Source organism: Mus pahari, chromosome X, assembly GCF_900095145.1.
Source record: "Mus pahari chromosome X, PAHARI_EIJ_v1.1, whole genome shotgun sequence".
Lineage (NCBI taxonomy): Eukaryota > Metazoa > Chordata > Mammalia > Rodentia > Muridae > Mus > Mus pahari.
Genome location: NC_034613.1, coordinates 1,262,236 through 1,289,347, shown reverse-complemented (window position 1 = coordinate 1,289,347; position 27,112 = coordinate 1,262,236). Strand labels below are relative to the sequence as shown.

The 27,112-nt window shown below is 41.3% G+C and overlaps 1 protein-coding gene across 3 annotated transcripts in view; it reads left to right on the top strand.

Annotated features, from left to right (window-relative positions):
• Nucleotides 1-27,112, top strand: part of Clcn5 (chloride voltage-gated channel 5) — a 167,252-nt gene that overhangs the window by 123,159 nt on the left and 16,981 nt on the right. For 2 of the 3 annotated variants that reach the window (XM_021187461.2, XM_029534061.1), the window contains 5 exons: nucleotides 10,183-10,334; nucleotides 12,760-12,859; nucleotides 18,458-18,645; nucleotides 25,874-25,996; nucleotides 26,631-26,837. In XM_021187461.2, coding sequence (XP_021043120.1) covers nucleotides 10,183-10,334; nucleotides 12,760-12,859; nucleotides 18,458-18,645; nucleotides 25,874-25,996; nucleotides 26,631-26,837 — 770 coding nt within the window. Of the gene's footprint in view, nucleotides 1-7,807; nucleotides 8,001-10,182; nucleotides 10,335-12,759; nucleotides 12,860-18,457; nucleotides 18,646-25,873; nucleotides 25,997-26,630; nucleotides 26,838-27,112 lie in introns of those variants that run through there. The other variant, XM_029534062.1, reaches the window with a different exon arrangement.

The window sequence follows — 27,112 nt, the reverse complement described above, 5'->3', positions numbered from 1 at the left end:
TGTGTGTGTATGTGTGTGTGTGTGTATGTGTGTGTGTGTGTGTTTATCTGTGTGTATGTTGGAGGGCGTCGGAGGGAAGAAAGGGAAAGAAAAAATGGTGCAAGTATATCATCATCTTTAAAAATAAAAAAATATTTTAAAAAGGATACAAAGTTGGGTGGGTACATCTTAGAAGTGTTGTGGGGGTAAATGTGATTTAAAAAATCTAAGAAATTTCAAGAACAAATTTTGTGTTGTGTCGGATATGTATTATAAAAACAATATGAATATCTGCTTTGCTTTAGTGCTGACAGATCTGTAAAATTCACCAATATTAAGGCAGTTGTATACAGCTAATGCAGTGTGGAGCTACAATTATACTTTCTCCCTACTGGTTGATATGTCCATCCACCAGAAAGAGTTCTCATTTACAAAGCCACCTTCCTGTTAAGGCTATCTTTCTAGTGTTCACAAGAAGTTGTCTCTGGATCTGTCTCTAAATACTCCAGTGCTCTGCCTCCTGGAACATGCTTCTGCTCTTTGCATGCCCTGTCTCTAGTCCTCTTTGTTACTGGTTTTCTTTTTTTGTTTGTTTGTTTTTGTTGTTGTTTCGTTTTCGAGACAGGGTTTCTCTGTGTAACCCTGGCTGTCCTGGAACTCACTCAGTAGACCAGGCTGGCCTAGAACTCAGAAATCCGCCTGCCTCTGCCTCCCAAGTGCTGGGATTAAAGGTGTGTGCCACCAATGCCTGGCTCTTTTTCTTCTTTTTAAACTCATTTCTATGGGCTTTGGAAAAGTAGTTTAGTAGTGGGTAGAACACTTGCTTACTGTTTCTGTCCTAGACATAAAATACTTAAATTCACATGGTATATAATCAGTCATGCAGAAGTCCCCCTCTTCTTCCTACTCCAGATATTACTAACAGGGACCCTGTCCATTCACTTATCTAGTCATACCCATAGACTAACTCTCTCAAGCTCTGTCTGTCTGATTTTTAAGGGTCTTAAGATGAAACTTGTGCCAATCCTCCTGCCTCAGCCTTCCAAGGCATGCACCATCATGTCAAACTCTCTTTTTCTTATCCCCACCCTCCCTCCCCCCAATGTCTCAAAGCACATCAGTCCCATAGGACTGGACCATTTCATTGATCCCAGCTTTGTAGTACTCTAGTCAGCACTGCAATGAGGAACACATATGCTGCTGTGTCTAAATAGAGCTGGCTTTAAGAGTAATTCTCAGATCAGTTATATATGTGACTTTTTTGCCATGTTTTGTTTGCCTATGCTTTGTTTTTGAGATAGGGCCTCTTGTAGTCCAGGCTGGTATGGAACTTGCTATGTAGCTGAGTCTGTCCTTGAATGTCTTCCTTATCCTCCTGTTTCTTCCTCTTAAACACTAGGATGACAGGAACATGCCAGCATGAGCGGCATTTTTTGTTTGGTTGGTTTTGTACTATTAGAGATTGGATCCTGGACCTTGTATATCTACTAGCTTAAGAGCTCTAACAGTGACCCAGAGCTCCAGCTATGGGGTTTAATACTCATTTTATATACATGAGATCACATTCTTCTTGTGGATTTAAGGAGAGTCTCCTGGTTGGTATTCTCTTATTGGCAATCTATTGTCACCATGCCTTTGTTGTTGTTGTTGTTGTTGTTGTTGTTGTTGTGTTTTGAATATTGATAGGGAAAACGCAGTATAGATTTAGACATAAGTTACTAGGCAGAGTCATGCTACCCAGATACGTTCTTAGCACTGTGGTTTGTAGTATGTATTTTAGAGCTGTTTTCCCCTATCCATTACATTATGAATCCTTATGTCAGCCCCATAAATGTGTAACTTTGGGAATGAAAGAGGAAGGAAGCACAGGGTACTGTCTAGAACAGGCCTGGTGAAGCAGGCTTGTAATGACAAACAACCGAGGAAACTGAGGCTGGAATAGTGCAAGCTCAAGAGCTGCTGTGACCCCAGACAATGAAAGGTGGTCTCAAAATAACCAAAAGTGGGTCTCACTGGTAGAATACCTGAGTCCCATGTGTGATGCCAGGTTAGCAGCTAAGCTCCTTTATTGCCAGTTCTGCAGTTGTTTATGTGGCATCCCAGTTAGTAGAAGCATGAGGAGAGCATTGCTCACATTGTTTGTTCTAACATTGGCTAGTAGCACCCTGGCTCTACTGTTCATGAAACCATGTTGGATCAGGAACGTCCAGATTCAAGCAGATGCTGGGAGCAGGCCATAGAGATGGGAACCCTAACAAATGTCCACAGCTTCGAGGCAGAGGGATGTATGTAGTGGAGACAGTGGATGAGGGTAGAAGTACCAGAATTTATATACCTGCTCATCTCCAGGATTCCCCTGTTCTTTTCTGTTTTGCTTTACATTCTCATTTTCATCTCCTAGTCCTCAAAGATCCCTTTAATGGCATGTATATGGGATGTGTTCCAGTTCTATTATCTAGTTCCCTCGTAACTCTTTTTATTGTCTGTCTCTCTTTAGTTACAGTAAAGAGTTTTGTCTTCCCTGTCTTTCCCATGTCTTACTTGCCAGTTGTATGCTGTGCTGTGACTAAAGCCCAGCTGAAGATTCCTAAGTGAAGTGATTACAGGGGTGTGATACTCAGATCAAAATAGGACACTGCTCACTCGATTGCTTGTTGGATCCTGTACTGGTGTGCTGTCTAGGTATATTTGTCTGCCAACTGCTGGACTGTGGGAAAGCTCAGGCATTTTCAAGGATGTGCATTTTCAAGGGATGTGAAAGGCACTCTTTGGGAAATTGGTTATCAAGAGATAAGATAGTATTTTAGTATTTAACCACCTGAAGACCATTTATAGATGCATAGCAACAGAACAACAGAATTACCCAAGGTCCATCAAAGTATTTCAGAGTCTCGTATATTCAGCAGTACTCTTCAGGGTTTAGAGGTGTGGCTCAGTTGGCTGACATGTGCTTTGGGGCCACTGCATTTGGCAAGTGGGAAACCAAAATAGAAAGCAAGACACACTGCCTGTGGAAAAAAATACCATAAATGTTGACTAATTATTAGAGCTTTGCCTAGACTGTACTCTTAAGCATGTAGATGAACTGGAGTGTGAGTGTGTATGTTATGGAGTGATCACCAGTGGAAGAACCAGGGGGAGACTGGAACAAGGGAAATAGGCATGGGAGTGAGAAGTGACCCATAATGGGTTCCTCATTATTGTCAAATGGGTTCCCTTTAAATGACCATAGGATGAGTATGTATCTCATGCTAGGCATCTTGCTGCATTTATATTCATAGATGGACTTGTGTTGGATATAACATAGCCCCAGAAACCCAAAACACAGCTTTAAAAAGAATTATTTTATGGATAGCAACCCACTCCATTTCTTTAAATATTTATTTGATAGAGTAACAAGTGATGTTACTTAAAACAATTCTTCAAGGTCTACACAGGAGGTTTTTTCTCCCTTCTTGTGTTTTTGTTAGTGTTTAACTAGTGCACTTAATCAGTTACTATTCAGCTCCCTAGGTACATTTCTAATGGCTTGTTGCTTGGGGATTGGAATAAACATGATTCCCCAATCAGAATTTATATTCTTGCATGTAAGGGGTTTTCTAGTTTTAAACAAGGTGGTTTTCTTGGGAAGGGAAGCCTGGAAATGGCCTTCTATAGCATAAAGTGGGTTCAGTGATTTCATTTGTATACCACCCTTTTCAGGCAGTGTGTTTGTAAGGACCATTGCTGAGTCTTCAGTCCTAGATATAACTTATTGAGAGGCCAGTTCAAACTTCACTCCCCCATTTCTGACTGGCTTACTATATGCTTTCTCCAGAGTTGGGCAATGCAAATCAGTCTTTGAGGGAATTTTTCTTTTGTCATTTAACTGGATTTTAATGTAGATCATTTTCCTTTTAGAACATCAAATTACTTTCTGCATGCACCATTCACCATGCTATCAAAGCTTGAGACAATTTTTACTGTTTCTCACTTATTTGAGGCAAAAATCTAGACTCACTTTACTGCCCTGATTTGGAATGTAGCCTTTATTAATTTTACTCTGCTTTCTTCTCACTGCGTGGATACATTAGATGAACTCATAACAGTGTTTTTTTTTAAAGGCACTTGCATTTTGTTGCATTAATCACACTTTGCTAGTTGCTCCTCCTGCCCATTTTGACCAGCAAGTTTTATGAGTTTTCCTTTATGTAGTTGAGAAGTTAGCCTGCAGCGGGGCATGTGCAGGAGCTTCAGTTATGTGTCAGATCGGGTACAAAGAGTTAGTGAAAGAGTGTAAGCTACTTAATCTGGCTCCCCAAGGAAAGCTCAGAGGAACAGTACCATTGCCATTGTCTTCAACGCATCTTAGATATGGTATGCTTACCATTCTAAACCTTATGATGAATATTTTTAAATCCCTTGTCTGCACTTGTTCTAAATGTTCTTTGAAAGGTCATCATCGCTCAAAGTTTTCAAAACATCACAGCAGGGATCACAGCTTTGAAGCTACCAAACGATCTGGCTAGATCTGTGTTCTGGAAAGATAACTCTGTTTGGCTCTAAATATTTACTTTATTGTGTTTTTAATCATATGATACATCAAAAACTGGTAAGCATTTTGTGTTATTTCCCAGACTTTCAATTGATCGACCCCGAGCATTCTTTATGGTGAACATATGTTACAGATTACAAATCTGGCAGAGAAGGGAATAGAGGCAAAAAAAAAAAAAAAAAAGAATTTTTAAACACTCAGCTTGTCAACTGAACCGGGTGACTCATTTCTTAATCTAAATTGTAATTAAACCTCATTTTAGCATGAAAGCTACACCATGCCTCCTAACCCTCTAGTACTCCAAAGAGCTTTACCTGGGATAGAAAAGGTTCCTAGTGTAAAAGTGTTGTTTGCGCCTTCGTTAAAGCTGTGAACATCATGAGAAATTGTCAAATTAATGTTGTTAACATGGGCCTACCTATGCAAACTACACAGAAATATAAACTACTTAAGTGCCCGAACTTGTTATCTTTGCTAACCTGGCATTCTGTGTCTGCTGAAATGTGAAATTCTTTAAAAACATACGTCGTGCTTGATAATATAGGTGGCTATCAGTGGTCTTCAGATACTGTAGTTAAAATTGTGATTAATAAGGATTAATTTGTAAGAGGCCTTTGAGTCTGGGAATATAATTTTCTTTTAATCTGACAAACTAAACATTCAGTTGTGTATGAGAATCACCCTGGGCTTACACACAACTCTTGCTTTTTGCTGTGTTTTAACTCATTGCCACGTAAATGTAGTTTCCACCCTGTTTGAATTCTGTTCATTAATGATCTGTTAGTTCATCAAGATATAATTATGATGAACTAAATGAGTATAAACCTCACGCAGTGCCTTGCACTTCATAAAATGGTGTTGCATTAACATTTCAGGATGCACTGGGCCGAAAGAACCAACCAGATTAATAACATTTCAAAGCTCTACATGTAGGGTCTGATTATTGGAGCACACTGTAACTGGGTCAATGTTAAATGGTGGCTGTCCCGCTGATTCACTTAGGGAGTTAAGAGATGACAGTTTTATTCTTCTTTACTGGACTGGCCTTACTGCACAATTAATTAAGACCTGCTTAAAAATAGCCTTCTGGATAGGGCCAGAGATGGGAAAGCCTTTACAATAATGGAACCTTAGGAGCGAATTTACTATCAGGGCTGCAGTAGCTGTTCAGCCAGGTTGGATTAATGATTACAGAGCACGCTGCTTTCTTTTTAAAAAGAGCACTCCTTTCCCCTTCTCTACCCTCCTATCTACTGTCTCCCTGCCCTCCTTCCCAACTTCCTGTTCCTCTCCCATCTTCATCTGTTCCTGCCTTCCTCCCTCCCCCTTTCCCCTTCCCCCTTCTTCCTTCCTTCCTTCCTTCCTTCCTTCCTTCCTTCCTTCCTTCCTTCCTTCCTTCCTTCCTTCCTTCCTTCCTTCCCTCCTTCCCTCCTTCCCTCCTTTCCTCTTTCTTTCTTTCTTTCTTTCTTTCTTTCTTTCTTTCTTTCTTTCTTTCTTTCTTTCTTTCTTTCTTTCTTTCTTTCTTTCTTTCTTTCTTTCTTTCTTTCTTTCTTTCTTTCTTTCTTTCTTTCTTTCTTTCTTTCTTTCTTTCTTTCTTTCTTTCTTTCTTTCTTTCTTTCTTTCCAAGACCTCACCATGTAACTGGGCCTATCCTCAAGTTTGCAGCAACCCTTCAGCCTCAGCCTTCTGAGTACCAGAGTTACAGTTCTGTGTTGCTATCCCCAGCATTATTTTCAGTAGCCAGGATTAAATCCAAGGCCTGCCAGGCAAGTGCTCTACCAACTAGTATATAGCCACAGCCCTCTCTATCTTCTTGGTTGTACTCTAGGGTTTCCAAGTGGTCGGGGGGGGGTGGTAGTCAAGAACTGACTTCGGGGCTGGAGATGTCATTTGTTGGTAGAACACCTAGCATGCATGAAGCCCTAGGTTTAATCCCCAGTAAACATAAAATTGGGTGTGGTGGCATAGTACTCAGGAAGTAGAAGCAGGAAGATTAGAAATTCAAGGTCATTCTTCACTATATAGGAAGTTTGAGGGCTAGCTTGTGCCACATGAAAACCTATATTTTTGTTAAACAAATGGGTTTTGTTCACACACACACACACACACACACACACACACACGGGAAGCGGAGAACAGAAGAAAGATATCAAGTGCCATTCATCCTGTTTTCCTCTTTGCCATTTGCTTTGTTCCCTTTGAGACTGGGCTTTACTTAGCATGAAGCTCCTCTCAGCTAGACTGGCTGGGCAGCAGCTCCCACGATGCCTTGGCTGCTGCAGGCCCCAAGCATGCACAGCCACGTTCAGCTCCATGGGAGGGAATGCTGAGGATTTACTTCTCAGATCCTCATGCGAGTGAAGCATGCACTCTACCCCCTGAGCTAGCTCAATGATAGTTTTGAAACAGAGGCTTGCTATGTTGTCCAAGCTGACCCAGAATCCGAGGCTCAAGTCATCACCCTCACAAAGGAATTGAGACCTCAGGTATGTGCTGCTGCACATGCTTCTACAGTTTTTTCTTTAATTCTAGTATGTGTGTGTGTGCATATGAAAGGACACACAACACATATGTGTATTTTTGAATATACAATACATACATGTGTGCTTTAAAGAATAATTGAAGATAGTCACTTGTTACCATATCAGGAAAACGGACCAGCCAGCATTTCAGAGGCCTTCCTTTTGCTGCATAGTCTTCACAGACTGCTGTTTTGTCTGGTAGATCCTATCTTTATGTCATTTTCTCCCTTCTGGTTGTATTGCAGTGATTCATATCCTAAAATTTAGTCTTGCCTGCCATTAGGTTCAGGAGTCGAGCCCTGGTGTTGTGAGCTCTTTTATGTCTGGAATCTTTCAGCATTATGTGTGTGAGATTTAAATTAATTTTTATATTATTTTATTTGATTTTGATTTTTTTTTTTAGACAAGGTCTTGCTATTTCACCCAGGCCACTTGTAAACTTGCTAGCGTCCTAAGTGCTAGAATTACAGACATATGCCACCAAGCCCACACTAGTGGTGTATTTAAAACATAGTAATTTAAAAATTGTAGTAATTCTAAGTTTCTGGACATTTCGACTTTGATGTCTGGTTCTTTCTGCTAAATGGGCTATGAAGTGTAAAACTTGCCTGAACTCTCATCTTCTGAGCTGACAAAGCCTTCCCTACCCAATTGATGGCATTTGTTTAGATGAGACTACATCTTTAAGGCTTCTGTGCTAGGTTAAAAAATCTTCCTTTCTCCAAGGCCGGTCCAAGGGTCTGGTCATGTGATCTCATCGGTGACATCACACTCTGACCAACCGGGAGCACTGGTGGCTCTTTAGGTGGCGTTTGTTGCTGTGAAAAGCAGAGAAAGCAGCAAGTGCCCTTCTAAAGCTCCCCAGAGCGGGCCTCCTGTAAAAGCACCTCAACCTAAATGAGCAAATGCGGGCTGCCAAGGTTGTTTCTTCCTTGAGGCAGAAAAAAAGAAAACTGTGAACGAAGGTAAGCAGACTGAGCCCAGCCCAGGCTGAAGCATGCTCCGGGAACAGGGGATCTGGAGAATTGCAAGCAGTCTGTAGTAGGAGTCTAATCACCGCCTGCCCGCGCTTTGGGGGCCTGATAATTGCCTCTAGCAGGAGACAGACGACAAAGGAGGATGCAGTGGTGCTCATGTTACCTAGTGATGTAATAGGATTCTCTTTTTCCTGCCAGGACGCTGTTGCAGATCTTCATTTTGCCTTAAAGCTGGGGGTGGTGGCGGAGCTCGTTTGATATATATTGTAACATTAGACAGCTGATCTGATGCTTCTTAAAAATCTTTCACAAAATCCTGTCTTCCCCCCCACCCCTTTCCGGAAAGGAGAACTCTGAAACTAGAAATTCAATGGAAGTATTAACCTGCTTTGAAGGAGTCAGTTTCTGGTTGTTTGCTGTCCTGCATTCATGCCAGCATTTTAAGTTGAGAATGGAAACAGCTTCATTCAGCTCCCTCCTTCCCACATACTTTCTTCTCTTTCTGTCCCTTTTCTCCCTCCAAGCTCTTGAGCGGAACAGCTTTGGTCTTTATCAGCATTCCACGGACAGGCTAGGCTAGGCTGGGGTGGTGATTCAGCAGACATCCATTTTACAGCCAGGTAGAAGTGAAGATAGGAAAAGGACTTTGGTTTGGGGTTTTAAGATTAACTTGCTCACCTCCTCCAAGCCACTCCAGTGACTCACCCACCCGCAGATGATTAGGACTCTGCTGAGTTTTTTCCTTTCAAACCTCCAAATTGCTCGTAAAAAGTGTGCTGAATTAGGCAGCCAGCAGACTCCCAGTTGGTAAAACAGGTTCCATTTATCTTGTTCATTTAACTTCTGCCATGAATGTGCTGCTAGCTGCCTTGGGCAGGGAGGTGACAGAGAAAGAGTCAGCTGAGGCCAACTTGGGCCTTTGATGAAGAGAGGTTGATTAGCGAATAGTCTGGACGAAGCCTTTGTCCCTGCCAGATTGGTGTTGCAAATGAGAGATTTGGCTGTGTGAGTCGAATGATGGAATTACTCTGCAGTCTCCCTGTGTGCATTTATATAGATTTCTCAATGCTGTTTTTACATTTCTAGTTTACTAGCAAAATATTGTTCCATCAGATGATGTTGCCAAAATATTTTAACACGTTTATAAGCAATACTTACCATGTGTCAGTACAACTGCTTAGTTTTAAATAGACCCTCATCCTTGCCATTTGTTGAATGCATTTTGGATCATCTGATGTTTACTATCACATATGTGCTAAGGCAGTGTGGGGAGCAAGAGATGATGACGCATTTTTATAACACCAGTTACTCAGGAGGCTGAGATAGGACAATCACTGGTTGTAGACCTGTCTGGGTAATGTAGCGAGATTTGACTCAAAGGGGAAAGGAAGATTGTAGGAAGGCTATGATAAATTCAGTAGAGAGAAACTATTGAAGATCTGCTAGTCTAGAAAAGGAAGATAAAACATATCCACACCTAAGTAGCTGTAATAGAAAAACTAAATGCTAAGCAGACTAAAAACCATGCTTAGTGAGCATATGGATGTTGCTTAGTTCAAGGATCAAGGAAGGACAGTTCATTGCTAAGCCAAGCATTGTTGTCTAAATCTCTACTTGTAAATATTTAACTTTCGGACATACTGTGAAAAAGTCTCTACCAGCCCATTATATTGGAGATCAAAGCATTCTATCTACTGAAGGAAAATTTGTACATTCCAATCAGCTCAACTCTTAAAGAGGCCAGCATTCTTTCTTTCTCCAACTGGGTAAAAAACTATCTCATAGGATTAAGTTACTGCCTTACGAAATATAAGATGGTTCTTGGTGTGATGCATTTGCAAAGCCTTGGAGCCTTTCATCTCCTTTCCATAAACTGAAATACGTAAACTGCTCCAAGCTCCTTCCTGTCTTCTGTTCTGTAGATACTTTCCCCACTACACACCAGCTTCTGTCATTTCTTTCTTTATACTATGACTGTCCTGGGTCCCTGTCCATTCATAGTGGCGTTAGTTGCTCCTTATTTGAGCCTCAATCACAGAACCCTGTGAATGTGATGGATTTCCCAGTAGGTAATCACACTGCACCATAACCGTAATCATCAAATAGTTTATGAGGACATTAAAAATGTTGGCTGTCCAGTGTACTAATGTCTGTTTGCTCTTCAATACAGGGAACAAGTCATACAATGGTGGTGGAATAGGCTCTTCAAATAGAGTCATGGACTTCTTGGAGGAGCCAATCCCTGGAGTAGGGACCTATGATGATTTCAACACAATTGATTGGGTGAGAGAGAAATCTCGAGACCGAGATAGGCACCGAGAGGTAAGGCAGTGATGATGTGTGAGGAATTGTTTAGAAACATGGGGAAGGGGCGTTAAAGAACTAAATTTGTTGTAGACTTTCCTTTTCTCAGCCCCAGAGCTGATGGAATCTGACTTGTATTGGCAACATAGGGTTTCTTTCTTTCTTTCTTTCTTTCTTTCTTTCTTTCTTTCTTTCTTTCTTTCTTTCTTTCTTTCTTTCTTTCTTTCTTTCTTTTTCCTTTAATTTCTCATCTTTTTTGAGATAAGTCTTACTCTGAAGTTTAGGCTGTCATGAAACTCACTTATGTAGCACATACTAACTCCTGGATACCCTTTTGCCCCCCCCCCCCCAGTGTTTAATTAACAGACGAGAGCCACCATACCTGGCTTCATTTTGTAAGATGTTTGTTTTTATCCTTGGTTTGCCAACTTATGCCTGGTGATTTCTCTTCCTGTAGAAGGTTGTTGAAAGGGACAGTCACGGTCTGGAAATGCAGACCCTGCCTCTGCATGGGTGAAAAGGAGTGCCCAAGGCCTCTTCTCCCATCTCTTAACGCACCATCTCTATAACCAAGTAAAGTAAATGGGCCTCTTTCAAAGGACTAAATAACCAAATTACCTAGCCCTACACTGTCCTGAAGAGTACGGGTTCACCTCTGTATGATTATAGCTCTTGTAAAACCATAAAGCCAAAGTAAATTTAAGCACTCAGTACCAACAAAAAAAAACCCACAAGACTGATCAAAGTTGTATCCAAGATGTTAATTTAATGCATAGGTATTTAGAGCTATGATGTAGGTTGTAGAAGTTTAACAAAAGAATTTCCTCACCTCTCTTCTCACAGAACTGAGAAATTTTCTCAGAACCTTATGCCAGGATCCTTTGATTCTTTTCTTATTGTTATTATCTATTGTTTTATTGAGACTTTATTCAGACTAGCCTGGAACTCACCGGGTTGATAATCTAAACTGGATAGAACCCTTGATCCTTTCCCAGATTCTGCCAAGTGTTCTCAAAAACGCATGAAACCCAGAGTTAGGTTATCCCAGGTACAGGTTTTGAAAAATACCCTTTTTTCAGGGATGCATTACTAGTGATTGAATACAGGGCCTTTGTAAAGGCTAGGCAATATTCTGTCAGTAAGGCGTAACTTAAACCCTTTTCACTTTTGATTTGGAAACAGGCTTTCACTGTTAATCAAGTTGGCCTTGAACTTGTTTAGCCTAAGCATCCCAACTGATTTCACTTTGTTCTTCCCTCCCTTTCCCTCCCCTCCCCTCCCTTCCCCTCCTCCTTCCCCCTCCCTTCCCCTCCCCCTTTCTTTCTTTGAGACAGGGTTTCTTTGTGTAACATCCCTGGCTGTCCTGGAACTCAGAGATCTATCTGCTTCTGCCCATCGAGTATATCTTGCAATTTAGAGTAGTGTAATGGGGTGTATGTGTGTGTGTGTGTGTGTGTGTGTGCACGTGCACACGTGCACATGCACAGACATGCATTCACATGCCACTGGACCATCTTGTTGGCCCTCAAAATATGTTATAAAGTTCCTTTTGATATTTTATAATTTGTTATTCTTTGTGATGTTGCTGCAGATGAAGTGGGGTAAATCAATTTTCAAGATAAGAAATAGTGGTTCAAAGAAAGGAAGTACCAGTTAGAACACTGGCAGAATATTTGTCTCAAAAATATGGACATGTACCAGCAAGCTGGATACGTGTACACAAGTAGTTGGTGCGAAGTCTGATGATTTAAGTCTACTCTCTGGAACCCACATGACAGAAGGAGAGAAAAGACGTCAGCAAATTGTTCTCTGACCAGTTCCTGCATATGCTCTCTTCCTCTCATATTCTCTCTCTCATATTCTCTCTCTCTCTCTCTCTCTCTCTCTCTCTCTCTCTCTATATATATATATATATATATATATATATATATATATAAACTTAAAGCTAAAATAAAACAAAATAAAAGTATGAACACTGTGGGTTTAAATGGACAATGGTAAGACCTAAACACTCAAGCTTTGTGTTTGTGCTGTTATGTTGTACTGATCTCTGAAATCTACAGAGCCACGTACCAATACCACTTAGTATCTGGGGTGACTGAATCACAGCCCGGGAGAGTAAACTTCAAGTTGTCTCTCAGCTCTGCCATTATTTGTTTATTCCTACAAAACAATCTTCACTGGGAATTACCTCTTCTTGAGACAGCCATTATCCAGGGCGGGAAAAGAAGGCTGCAATATACAGGTTGGTGGGATTAAGTGGAGCGTACCTTGGACATTACAACAAATTGGTGGAGTTCAATGACATTCTTGGTAAATTGGTCCAGTTAAATAATTCTCAATTGTTCTCTATTCCCAGATAGTTTATATTTTTCTGCTCAACCATTTGGAGATGAAGAAAAGCTATGTTTAGAGTGAACCAATGTTCTCTTTTTCCCCCTAGATTACCAATAAAAGCAAAGAGTCAACATGGGCCTTAATTCACAGTGTGAGTGATGCTTTCTCCGGTTGGTTGTTAATGCTCCTTATTGGCCTTTTATCAGGTATGGCAAACTGGAGAGGGTTTTCAGTTAGTTTACATCCCAACCACATTTTCCCTTCCCTCCTCACCTGCTAGTCCCTCTCCCCCTTCATCCCTCCCCCCACCCCTCCTCCATTTCTCCTCAGAAAAGGGGCAGCCTCCCATGGATATCAACCTGTCTTGCATATCAAGTTGGAGTAAGAGTAGGCTAATTTCCTATTGAGCTAGAGGAGGCAGCTCAATGGGGGAAAAAGGGTCCCAAAGGCAGGAGACAGAGTCAAAGACAGCCCCTGCTCCCACTGTTAGGTGTCCCACATGAAGACCAAACTGCACAACTATAACATGTGTAGAGAGCCTAGGTCAGTTCCATGCAGGCTCCCTGGTTGGTGGTTCAGTCCCTGTGAGCCCCAATGAGCCTAAAGTAGTTGATTCTGGGGGTCTTCTTGTGGTGTCGCTGACTCCACTGGCTCCTACAATTCTTCCTCCAGTAGTTTTTAAAACTAATGTGCCAGAATTGTAATGTGTCCTTTCTGAATTGAGGCAAATGTGATGTTCTACCACCTGAAATGAATGGCTGCTGAGCCTTTGGAACCGCACTGTCCCATCTGTAAATGCCTAACACACACCTGTATCAGCTTCTTCAAATCAAAGACGAGACACCTCTGAGCCTAGTTTGTCTGCTGTACAATGTCATGATCATTTTAAGGTAGAAACCAGCCCCAGTATCTTCCTGCTTTTGTGGAAAGGCCCCTTTTTAAAAAAAAAAATGTTATTATTATTATTTTGGTGACACAACTTTTTGGCATATTCTGTGTGTGGTTTAGGAGATGCAGTGATATGTCCTTGTTTCTAGTTCTTGAACTAAAACCCCAAACTAATGTACATGCTACTCAAGCATTAGCCTACCACGGAGTCACGCCCAAAGCCCTGCTTCTTTTTTTTAAAAAATTATTTTATTAGATACTTTCTTCATTTACATTTCAAATGCTATCCCGAATGTCCCTTATACCCTCCCCCCGCCCTGCTCCCCAGCCCACCCACTCCCACTACTTGGCCCAGGCCTTCCCTTGTGCTGGGTCATATAAAGTTTGCAAGACCAAGGGGCCTCTCTTCCCANTGATGGCCGATTAGGCCATCTTCTGCTACATATGCAGCTAGAGACGCAAGCTCAGGGGGTACTGGCTAGTTCATATTGTTGTTGTACCTACAGGGTTACAGCCCCCTTCAGCTCCTTGGGTACTTTCTCTAGCTCCTCCATTGGGGTCTCTGTGTTCCATCCAATAGCTGACTGTGAGCATCCACTTCTGTGTTTGCCAGGCACTGGCATAGCCTCACAAGAGGCCACTATATCAGGGTCCCTTCAGCAGAATCTTGCTGGCATGTGCAATAATGTCTGGGTTTGGTGGCTGATGATGGGATGGACCCCTGGGTGGGGCAGTCTCTGGATAGTCCATCCTTTCATCTTAGCTCTAAATTTTGTCTCTGTACCTATATCCTTTCATGAGTATTTTGTTCCTTATCTAAGGAGGAATGAAGTATCCACCCAGTGGTCATCCTTCTTGGTTTTCTTGTGTTTTGCAAGATGTATCTTGGGTATTCTAAGTTTCTGGGCTAATATCCACTTATCAGTGAGTGCATATCTAGTGACTTCTTTTGTGATTGGGTTACCTCACTCAGGATGATATCCTCCAGATACATCCATTTAAAGCCCTGCTTCTTAAGACAGGGTCTCATTATTTACCCCAGGCCGTTCTTGAACTCAGTGTATGATCCAGGCTGCATGGAACTGTGATCTGCTTCCTCACCCTCCTCAGTACTGATATCACAGGCAAGAATACCACATAGATGTTACTGTCTCTTAAGCTGTTATTGCCTCTCTCATGGTGGCATAGGAAGGCATATTAAGATACGGGTTCTGGGCTGGAGAGATGGCTCAGCGGTTAAGAGCACTGACTGTTCTTCTGAAGGTCATGAGTTCAAATCCCAGCAACCACATGGTGGCTCACAACCATCCATAATGAGATCTGACGCCCTTTTCTGGTATGTCTGAAGACAGCTACATTGTACTTATATTATAATAATAAATAAATTAAAAAAAAAAGATGTGGGTCCTACCCTTAGGAACTTATCACATTTTTTTCATGGTTTCTGAGAAGCACCTTTTCCTAAAAGTTCCATCAACCTTCTATGGCCACCCCAAACACTATAAACTGAGTATCCCTTACCCAAAGTGCTGGTGAGACTTCTCAGTGGATAAAGGCGCTTGCCACCAAGCTTGACAGCCCCAATCTGATTAGTTCCAGGACCACATGATGCCACATGATGGAAGGAGAGAACCAATTATTACAAGTTATACTCTCACCGTTACACAAATTATCCTCCGATTCATATATGCATCAGGGCCCCCCTACACACACACAGTGTATGATATATACTCGATCTGCAAATTTAGCTTACAGCAAGATCCAATGTAAACTTCCCCTCCTATGTGGGAAGCAAGGCTATCAGGCAAAGAGACCAAGAGATATACCCTTGTAATATTAAAGATGGTACCTAGAAAGGTCTAGAATCTTGAGCTAAAAGGAAGTTATATGGGAAAGATGGAAGAAATGAGAAAAGATCTCACTTCTCAGTACAGACTTTCGTTGCATAATGTCAGTGTTTAAATCCCTCTTGTCCTACTGGTATGTTTTTGGCTATGGACAAGTTCCTTAACTTCTGAGGACTTTGGTGACTGATCTGTGAAATGGAGATAGCTCATGTATCTATATTAAATGCTTTATTTGAGGACTACATTGGACAAAACACTTGACATAGTACATACTTGGTGATGCTGCTCTTATGACAATCACAAATATGAAAAGGTTCTTTTATCACAAGTTTCTAGAATTGCCAGGATAGAGGCTGGCAAAATGACTTATGGGGGTGGGGGGAGATGCTTGCTCTATAAATCTGAACACCTTAGCTTGATCCCTGCAACCCATGGTGGAAAAAGACAGCCAACTTTCAAAACTTGTCCCCTCATCTCTGTGTATGAGTCTACATGCACATGTGTGTGCTCATACACAGATGATATATAAAATAAACATTTTAAAAATAATTGCATAGACTAAAGGTTGGCAGTCTTTTTCATTACAGGGGTCAGATGCTTCTAAATATTTTAGGAGTCATGAGTTAAATGATCTTTGTAGCACCTATGCCACTCTGCTGTTTTTCCACAAAAGTAACTGTGTACCATAGGTAAACAAATTAGTCTGACTGTCATTGGGACATCTTTACTGACAGATGTAAAAGCTGGACCGGATTTGGCCCTCACATTGTAGTTTGCCACCTCATGGTTGAGGATACTCAGCTGTACCTTCTGGCTCTTCCAGGAGAGAGAAGACAGTCTGGAGCTGGTTAATAATCAATTGCATAGTCTATAATACCAAATATTGTAGAGAAAACAGCAGAAGGAGCATAGAGAGGAAAGGTCATATACATTTGGTGATTAGAAAACCCTTCAGCGTTCTCAAAGAAACCTCAGCTATATGTTGGGAGCCAGATCTCAAGTGTTGATAGTCATTGGAAAGAGGGCAAGGACAAAACATTGAAGTGGTAGGCAAGGAGAAGACACAACACGATTCTTTGGGGCTGGGGAAGATTCATAAAATCTAGAGCTAGAGAAGAAAGAGTCATTTGTAAAAGGAAGATATAAGAATAAAGAAGACGGGACTGAGATAGTAGTGTCAAATGCAAACTGCACATATGAAACAGCCAGAGGATAGAGCAAAGCACAGAACTAGAAGGCCTTGTTAATTTTGTGAATCCAGGCCATCAATGTAATAAAACTTGGAACAGAAACCTCAGAGCTGGAGTGGCCAAAAGTAGCTGTTAGAAAGTGCCGGATTTGACTAGTTAATTCAAGTAGGTGGTAACACTTGCAGTACTCACCAAAACATACACAGAACATGGCCTCTCTCACCCGACAGAATGTAGGCACCTCAACTGTTTAATGTGTTTCTTGTCAGTGACTTTTCCCCTCTCGTACACACAGGGCATTTTGGTTTGAAATGTTGGAGACCCATAACAGAGACAGTGTGTCTGAGTGGAACAGTCTAGGGATTCAGGAGTTTTATAGCACCTTTACCATTTTTTCCTAAAGCATGATTCTGGGCCATTTACTTTCTCTTGGCCAGAGTTTCTTCCTTTAACTGGCACGTGACAGCCAGAAGTAAAGTACTTTAACTATCTTAGTGCCTATCAGCTTACCAGTCATAATACTTACGGTCCCATTTTTTTTTTATTTTCTTTCCTTTCTCATCAATTTCTTTGTTGGATGTTCTGTATATGCTTACTTGGTTAGACTGAGACTTTTTTGAGAATTTTCTGCTGATGCATTTTTTTAAACATTTATTTACTTCACATCCCAGTATCAGCCCCCTTCCTAGTATCTCCTCACACAGAGGCCCCCCCCGTTTCCCCCTTCCCTTCTTCCCTAAGAAAGGGACCCCCTTGGATTCTCCACCCTTCTGGCACATCAAGTCATTGTAGGACTAGGCACATTCTCTCCCACTGAGGCCAGACAAGGCAGCCCACTTAGGGGATGGGATCTACAAGCAAGCAACAGATTCACGGACAACCTTGACTCCAGTTGTTGGGGGACCTGCATAAAGACCAAGCTGCACAAATACTGAGACCAATTTAGTTTCTTTATACCCTAGGTTTAGTAGACATCCAAAGTGTCTCTGGTTCCATCCAACCTTCTTTGCACACAACACTCTATACTGCTAGAAATGTAATGTCCTTAGCTTATAGTCCCTGCCACTGTGCAAGTTCTTCTTGTCCGTGGTGCAAAATCCTGCGGTCCAGGATTTACCTGTCACCCACAGTCTCCATCAGTTTCCCCTCTGTAGGCATTGCAAATAAACATCGTGGAAGATTCTTCAGTGTGGGAAATTTATATTCACTCAACCTGATGTGAGGGAAAGTCACAGAAACTTTTTGTTTTACTTGTTTTTGCTTGGAGATGGAGTCTCAAATTAACCCTAGCTGGCATTTTGAATAGACCAGGTTGGCCTTGAAGTATCAGAGTACTGAGAGTAAAGGCCCAGCAAGTCACGTAATCGTAAACAAATTCCTTTCTTTATGGATGTCAGTCCTAAAACTATACCAAAGCAATCCCTTCACTATGCCAAGGAAGTTTCAAGACCAAACTCTTCCCTCTCCCCCGAATAATTTGCTTTCTCCCTAGTTCCCCCCAGTGTACCCATTTCACAGGTACTGGTGTTTCTTTTTAATCATGTGTATGTGTTTGTGTCTGTATGTCGGTGCATACATGTGAGTGCAGGTGCCCAGGTACTTGGAGCCCAGAAATATTTTCTAGAGTTGGAGTTACAAGCAGTTATGAGCTATGTAATGTGAGTGTTGGGAATTGAACTCAGGTCCTCTTCAAGAGTAGGGTGTGCTCTTAAGCATCTCTTCAGCTCAACACTGGTGTCATTGTAGGGGTAGTAAGTGAAATATCAAGCAAGTCAACAATCAGAAGTTCTAGGAGAACTAGGACTGTTCTAATTCCCAAAGAGAGAATTTCAGAAGTGGAATTTACCTTTGCCTTTGCCTTTCTTTCCCACTAAAACAGGTTCCTTAGCTGGCCTGATAGACATCTCTGCTCATTGGATGACAGACTTAAAAGAAGGGATATGCACAGGGGGATTCTGGTTTAACCATGAGCACTGTTGCTGGAATTCTGAGCATGTTACCTTTGAACACAGAGACAAATGTCCAGAGTGGAATAGCTGGTCCCAGCTCATCATCAATACAGATCAGGTAACGTCCAAGCACTGATTTCTATACCACTGAATTTCATCCTTATATCTATTTCATTTTTTGTACTGTACTTCTGGCAATTATGAAATCTTCCCCCTATTTTTGTTCGTGGGAAAGAAAGCTGAACTGTCTGTCTTCAGCTGTCTTCTTTTGTGGTTTAAGTTCAGCCCCATTTCTATCAAGTAAGACATGTTGGAAGCATTTTCTGCTTATATTTAAAAGTTTGGTTTATTTTAAAGAAGTCTTATATTTCTTCTGGTGTTTAGCTCTTAGTACATAGTATAGATAAAATTGCCTTTCTCGAACAATTTCAATAGAAATGTCAGAGGTAGACAACAGGTAAGATGTAATTTCTAACAACATTATAGAATGGTTTAAAACATGTTCATCATATAGAAACAGAAAGTAGTTTATCCCTGAGCACTGATTTAGAACAATCAAAAGATCTATGTTTCATGTCAAAATGCCTGAGCTGTTGCCTAGTCTCTTTTACAGTTTTATCAGTATATTCATTATTGCCTAAGCAAGCATTTTTCAACACATAATAATTTTGTGTTTCAGCTTCTTTCCTTTCTTTCAGTACTTTGTTATATGTTAGATCTCTCCCATTAAAAAAGCATACAAAACAACAACAACAACAAATTTTTAGTTACCAGGTTCACGAGTAAAAATGGGTACCCCTTGAACTCCCTCCCTGTTCATCCATTCTGTTAGTGAAGTAGATAAAAGACAGAATATGTGCTTGTACTCTTTCATCTGATTGCATAGAGGTAAAGAGTAAAGGTCACTAGCAGCTGAGAAAGGAAGGGGACAGAGAGAAGTTGTGTAATGAACAGCAAACAGAAAGGAGGAAGAAATTCTACAGTTCAAACAGCAACGGTACTGTAACTGTACTTTACAACAACTAATGATCGATAGAAGGCTGAGCATTGGGCCCAAGGCCGTGTGCGTGCTAGGTAATCAGAGCTCTAATAGTGAACCACATTCCCTTCTTATATATTTTTAAAAGAAGTAGAAGGAGTTAGAAGGCTTCAAACAAAGAAATATGAAATGTTTAAGTAAGTAAAAATGCTAATATCCTGATTTGATTTCTATACATTATATAAACAGGTATCAAAGTATCATACTAGCCGGGCATGGTGGCGCACACCTTTAATCCCAGCACTTGGGAGGCAGAGGCAGGCGGATTTCTGAGTTCGAGGCCAGCCTGGTCTACANAGTGAGTTCCAGGACAACCAGGGCTATACAGAGAAACCCTGTCTCAAAACTAAAACAAAACAAAACAAAACAAAAAACAAATTATCATACTATACTTTAAAAAGCATTCATAATCATAGGTCAACTAAAAATAAATTTTAAATAATTTTACTATCCACCATGTTCACAAAACATTTAAGGTGGCATGTGAACAGACACGCGCGCACACACACACACACACACACACACAGCAGTAATTCAATTGAAAAGGATAGGAACGGGCTGGTGAGATGGCTCAGTGAGTAAGAGCACCGACTGTTCTTCCAAAGGTCCAGAGTTCAAATCCCAGCAACCACATAGTGGCTCACAACCATCTGTAATGAGATCTGATGCCCTATTCTGGAGTGTCTGAAGACAGCTACAGTGTACTTACATATAAAAAACAATAAATAAAGAAAAGGATAGGAAAAATAATAAAGTCATAAATAAGAGAATTTACTTGCATTCATATATAACTATACTCTTTGGCTTGGGGAGCAGGGTTTTATGTGTATAGTACTGTCTAGGTTTCTGTCAACTTGCCAAAAGCTCTAGTCATCAGAGACGAGGGAGCCTCAATTCAGAAAATGCCTCCATAAGATCAGGCTGCAGGCGAGCCTGTAGGACATTTCTTAGCTAATGGGGAAGGGCCCATTGTGGGTAGTGCCACCTCTGGGCTGGTGGTCTTGGGTTCTATTAAAAAGCAAGCTAAGCAAACCATAAGGACCAGGCAAGTCAGCAGCACCCCTCCATAGCTTCTGCATCAGCTTCTACCTCCAGGTTCCCACCCTGTTTGAGTTCCTGTCCTGACTTCCGTGAACGATGAACAGCCATGTGGCAGTGTAGCGGTGTAAGCCAAATACATCCTTTCCTCCCCAACTTGCTTTGGTCATGGTGTTTTATCACAACAGTAGCAGTCCTAACTAAGACATGTATGTTTCTCAAACTGTAGTCTTGTTAAATTATAGGATGGATGAATGTTACAAAACACTGTTCTGTCTTTTTTCCTGAATGTTGGGGATAATTTTTTAAATTAAGTGTAAGCAATGGTTTTTAAACTATTCATTTAGATTTATTTATTTTCGGTGTATGAATGTTTTGTCTGCATATGTGTATGTGCATCACATGTGTGCCAGGTGCTCATAGAGATCAGAAGAATGCTTTGAATCCTCTGGAACTGGAATTCCAGATAGATGGTTATGAGCTAGCATATAGGTACTGGGAATCAAACCCTGGTCCTCTGTAAGAACAACAAATGTTCTTAACCACTGAGCTGTCTTTCTACCTCCATAAACAATAGTTTTAAAATGGAATATATATGTATACACACACACACACACACACACACACAGACACACACACACACACACACATACACACGCATTTTTTCCTTCTTTTCTTGTATACTCAAGATTGATCTCTGGGCTTTGTATATGTTAAACAAGTACTCTATAACTGATTTATATCTCCTGTATTTTAAATATTTTCATCATGAAAGCCAGAGTTGGTCGCACACACTTAAAAAGTAGAAGCAGGAGGATCAGGAGTTCAAAGTCATTCTTGACTACATTCTTGAGCAGCCCAAGCTATATGAGACCTCATCTCAAAAGCAAACAACAAACAAATAAATAAACAAACCCCCAAAAGGCCAAAACAAAAATCCCCACAAAACCAAAAAAAAAATTTTTTTAAATCTTAAAATTACATTTATTTATTTATTCAGTGTGTGTGGTGTGTGTCTGCATGGTGTGTATGTGTGTCTGTCCGGTGTGTGTGTGTCTGTGTGGTATGTGTGTGTCTGTGGTGTGTGTGTGTGTGTGTGTGTGTGTGTGTGTCTGTGGTGTATGGTGTGTGTGTGGTATGGTGTGTGTGTGTGGTGTGTATGTGTGTAGTGTGGTGTATATGTGTGTGGTATGGTGTGTGTATGTGTCTGTGGTGTGTGTGTGTGTGTGTGTGTGTGTGTGTGTGTGTGTGTAAATCAGAGTTCAGGTTTTGGGAATCATTTCTCTCCTACCATGTAGTTCCTGGGGAATGAACCTGTGTTGTCAGTCTTGTTGGCCCTGAAAAAAAAAATAACAGTTTTTTGAGCTGGGTTTAGTGTACTATGCCTGTCAGTCAGTGGCAGGAAGGTCACTGCAAATTCAAGGCCAGTTAATCTAGATATTCAGAACAATTGGGGGTACATAGTAAGAGTGTATCTCAAGAAAACAATAACTATATGAACAAATCAACAAACAAGTTAGTTAATAAATTAAAATTATTTTGAGATAGGCTCTTGATAAGTTACCTAGCTGGCTTCAAATTTGTGTGATCTTCCTGCCTCAGCTTCCTGGGTAGCTCCATGGATTTTTTGTTTGTTTGTTTGTTTGTTTGTTTAAAACAAAGTCTCACTCTCTTGCCTAGTCTAGTCTAGAACTTCCAAGTATCCTAGCTTGTCCTTCCAAATATTGGGATTAGAGGTTAGAACTGTCATACTCTTCGCTGTATTTTTGTTGTTGTTTGTTTGTTTGTTTGTTTTGTTTTGTTTCGTTTCGTTTTAAGGAAGAAACAAGATGTCTGTCTTACTTACATTCCCAAGTACTTCTGCCTTCTACTCTGACATCTCTATGTGTCAGAAAGGTCTGAGCAAAAAAAGGTTTAAGAAGTCTTACAACTTTAGGGCAAGTTTGAGAGAGAGAGAGAGAGGTGGGTGGAGGGAGGGAGGGAGTGGGGAATGTGGTATTTTGTCTTCTTGTGTATATGTGCAGCAGATGTGTGCCTGGTGCCCATAGAGATGAGAAAAAGACATTGGATCGTCTAAACTTGGAGTTGTGGATGATTGAAAGCTGTCTCACGAGGGGAGTAGGAGTCGAACCCGGTCTCTGCATGAACAGCAACCACCACCGAAGCATTTCTCCAGCTCCACGAAACACTTACAAAGAGATTCCTATACTTTCTGTGCCTGTATGAGGGAACATGTGTGCCATGGCACTTGTAGAGAGGTCAGAGGACACTTTGCAGGAGTTGGTTCTCTCCTATCACATGGGTTCTGGAATTTGAATTCAGGTCTTCAGGCTTGACAGTAGGAATACTTAACAACTGAACAGTCGTGCCAGTCACTTATTTTTAAGGCAGTTACATAATCAAAAATGGTTAACACCTCATCTGGCCTCTTCCATTGGTTAACACTTTGCATATTTGCATAACAGTAGTACAGGAAATTAATATATATATATAATATATGTGTCTCCCATAGAACTTATTTTCCTCTCTTTGTTGGTGGTTTTGCTTTTGTGGTGCTGAAGGTTGAGCCTGAGATCTTGAATATGCTAGGTGAACACTCTACCCATGACCAGGATCACCAGCCCATTTCATTTCTCTAGCTATATATACAAATGATAATCAAAAGCAGGGGGCAGAGAGGGAGGCCGAGAGAGCTGTGATTCTATCTATGATGATGTGAGACGGCTCCCTTGTGCTGTCCCTGAATAACTAGCCCTTTATTATGGGTCTGTTCCAGGAGTTCCTTGTAAAGCAGAGCTTGAAATTTGTTCAAACTACAGATTTCTTTGGCTCTTTTTATGAATGAAATCATTGCTGAGGGGGAAATAGTCTGTGACACTTGAAGTCCTCTGCTGCCAAGAGGTTGGCCTCCTGGTCCCTGCCTCTGGCAGCCTCTGCTGCTTTCCTTTCCACTGCCTTCCTTCTTTGTTTCCCACCTCGAGAGGCTACTGGCTCACCAGCTACTCTTAAAAGACAAAGAAAGAATTGTGCTCTCAGGACCTAAAATCATGGAAAAGTTGTGTCAAATTCACAACTTGCAGAGTCCCGATTCTCCTCATCTAGGTTCTCACAGTGCTTGATGTTTTGCAAAGTTGCCTTGTCATCTGAAGTATAACCCCTGATGTTCGTTTTCCTTTTTTTTTTTTCTAAAACATCACCCTTTGCTAGCCCTTTAATGTTAATGAATCATTCTTAGTGCTCAAAACTAATGTTTCTAGGTGACCTACTTCATTATCATACATATACATGCATACATACACATTATACATATGTATCAGAGCATATACTGTCTATATGAAAATAAGTATTCCCTTTTTATTCTTTGGAGCATCGTGGAATTATCAGATTCGATAGTTTCTACTCATGAACTTCTTGCTGTGTCTGTGGTTGCAATCTCTCCAAGATGTAATCATTACATGTGGGATCGTTGTTAGAAGCTTAACAGTCTATAATGGTGGTTACAGGGGCAGGGAAGGGTGGCAATGGTAAGAAGACAGCCAAAGGTATAAATTAGCAATTAGGTGGAATTAGTTTAGAGATCTAATGCACCACATGAGAACTCTAGTTGAGAACTCCAACACTCAGGAGGCAGAGGCAGGCAGTGAGTTCAGGACCAACATGGTCTACATAGCTGGTTCCAGGACAGCCAGGGCTATACAGGGAAAACTTGTCTGGAGAAACAAAACAGAACAAAACAAAACAATAATGAATACTAAACTCTAAAAATGTACTATTCATTCAAAGAAGCATAATTCTGGAGAGTGGCTGTAGTAACCATTTCATTATGCATACATGTATTAAAATATTAAGACTGTGGGATCAAGAGATGTTCCGTGTGAAGAGTGTTAGCTACTCCTAGAGGACCAAAGTTTCATTGTCACCCACATCCAGCAGCTTGAAGCTGCCTGTAATTCCAGCACCAGGGGATCTAATGCCACATTCTGGCCTCCACTGGCACTTGCATGAGTGTGATACACATATGTGTGCGCACACGCCCTAGAGCTGGACATGGTAGCTCATAGGTACAATTGGAGCACTTGGGAAGTGGAGGCAGGATGATAAACAAGTTTAAGGATTCCCTCTGCTCCATAGTGACTAACACAGGTTGCATGAGACTAGTCAACAACAACTCAGATAAATAAAGAAACATGGAGGCTAGGAGGAGTATAGCTCCATGGTAGAACATGTGTTTTAGCATGTATGAGACTCGGGGTTCACTCTTAAGAATTCAAAACTGAAATGAAACGAAACAACACCCCCATGCTACTTACACTAACATGCTGAGTAAACGGTTATTAAGGAACAAACTGATGTTTAGAAATTTTAGTATAATCTGTGAGAATTTAACTCCAAGATAGGGAAGGGTAATGGAATGTTGAAGGCTGTCATCACTTTAAGTATGTAGTCAGGGTCCACCCATCCCAGAAACTGGGGAAGCTATTGAAATTCTTTTAAACTTGACATGGAATCACACGTATTTGACTGCAAAACTGACAAAAAAAAACCACTAATAAAAAGTAAATTGGGACCAGTTATGGTTTCAGTGTGTAGTCTCAGTACTTGGGAGGCAGAGGCATGAGGCTTGCTATATCATAAACTAACTGAGCCTTCCCTTGCCAAGAATGTGGCCCCCTGGTCTTTGCCTCTGGCTAGAGGCAGTTGAATCTCTGTGGCCTTGAGGCCAGCCTGGTTTACATAGCAAGTTCTAGGCCAGTAGTTCTCAATCTGTGGGTCATGACCCCATTAGAGGTTGAGTGACCTTTCCACAGGAGTTGCTTAAGAGCATCTACATATCAGATAGGGGAAGGGTATGGAATGTTGAAATGTGAAATGTTGAAATCGTATTTACACTACGATTCATAAGAGTAGCAAAATTATTGTTCTGAAGTAGCAATAGAATAATTTAATGGTTGGGTGGTCACCACAACATGAGGAACTGTATTAAAGGGTAGTGGCATTAAGAAGGTTGAGAGCCACTGCTGTATGCCAACCAGAACTACATAGAGCAATATTATCTCAAAGTCAAAAGTGAATCTTGTTTGAAGGGTTCTAGGTTTCAATCCTCTGAGAATGTTCTTTGATTGCAGTAAGGCATGTGATTTTCAGTTCCGAGGGACCTTAAGTACTGCACTAGTGTTCTTTTTCTTCCTGACCTGTTCTCCTGGTAAAAAGTCACGGAGAAGAGCTGCCCACCCAGCCACTAAAGTGCTGTCTTTTTGTCTTGTTTCAGGGAGCCTTTGCCTACATCGTCAATTACTTCATGTACGTCCTCTGGGCTCTTCTGTTTGCTTTCCTTGCTGTATCTCTTGTCAAGGCATTTGCACCTTATGCCTGTGGTTCTGGGATCCCTGAGGTGAGTACAGTAGAAGCCTTTATTTATTGATTTTTTTTTTTTGCCAAAATACGTGTATTCTTGCATATACTATAGCTTGGTTGCTGTTAATCAGGGTCAGGGCCTGAGGGTATTTACAGTCTGTCTAAATTTCCCTTTAAGTCTCCTGTCAGCCTGGGTTACAGAATTGGGGCTAGAAGGGGAAAGAAGGGGGTCCAAATCCCCTCCCTACCTATTTGGGCCTTAGATTGTTTGACTAGAGCAACTACAATTTTAGTTCCTGTCTGCTCTCTGACTAAGTCATAGTTTTTTGGCAAATACTCCAGGCTTTATCTACTCCTCAGGCTGTTTCTTGCACATCGACCTTATCCTCAGAACATTTTATAACCAGAGGAAGTAGCTGTTCTCCTCAGCTGCTCCTGCTTCTTCATCTGTACACTCTCTGCCTTACAATAGACTCTTCCCAGCTGCCACACGGCACTTTACTCTCCCCCAAATCCCTAGATTCCATACTGAGATCCCTCTTGGGATATGTACTTACTTATATGTCACTTGCTGAGGAGTGATAGAGTTCTTGTGAGGGGGGTGTAGATTTGAACTGTTTAGCCTTGTTTATTTACATAGTCTGTTTCCAATCTCTGTGTTTGGCCTGCAGATCAAAACCATCCTGAGTGGTTTCATTATTAGAGGCTATCTGGGTAAGTGGACACTTGTCATCAAAACTATCACCCTGGTGTTGGCGGTGTCATCTGGCTTGAGCCTGGGCAAGGAGGGCCCCCTAGTGCATGTGGCTTGCTGCTGTGGGAACATCCTGTGCCACTGCTTCAACAAATACAGGAAGAATGAAGCCAAGCGCAGAGAGGTAAGGACATGTGACCTTAGTAGCCACCACCCCCACCACCCGCCACCCTGGGCTCCTGTGCTTTCAGAGATAAGAAGTTGTAAATTCAAATAGCTTTTAGTTCCACAGGTTTAGTTCTAGGAATCCATCTTCTAGCCATCTTAGCAGGTGTATATCCACAGGTGACTAGGGATACAGAGTACAAACTATTAGTATTGTAAAAGTCGGAAATTAGCCAAAGGTCATTAAATAGGGGCTTGATTAAAAACTGTGTTTCAGCCGGGCGTGGTGGTGCA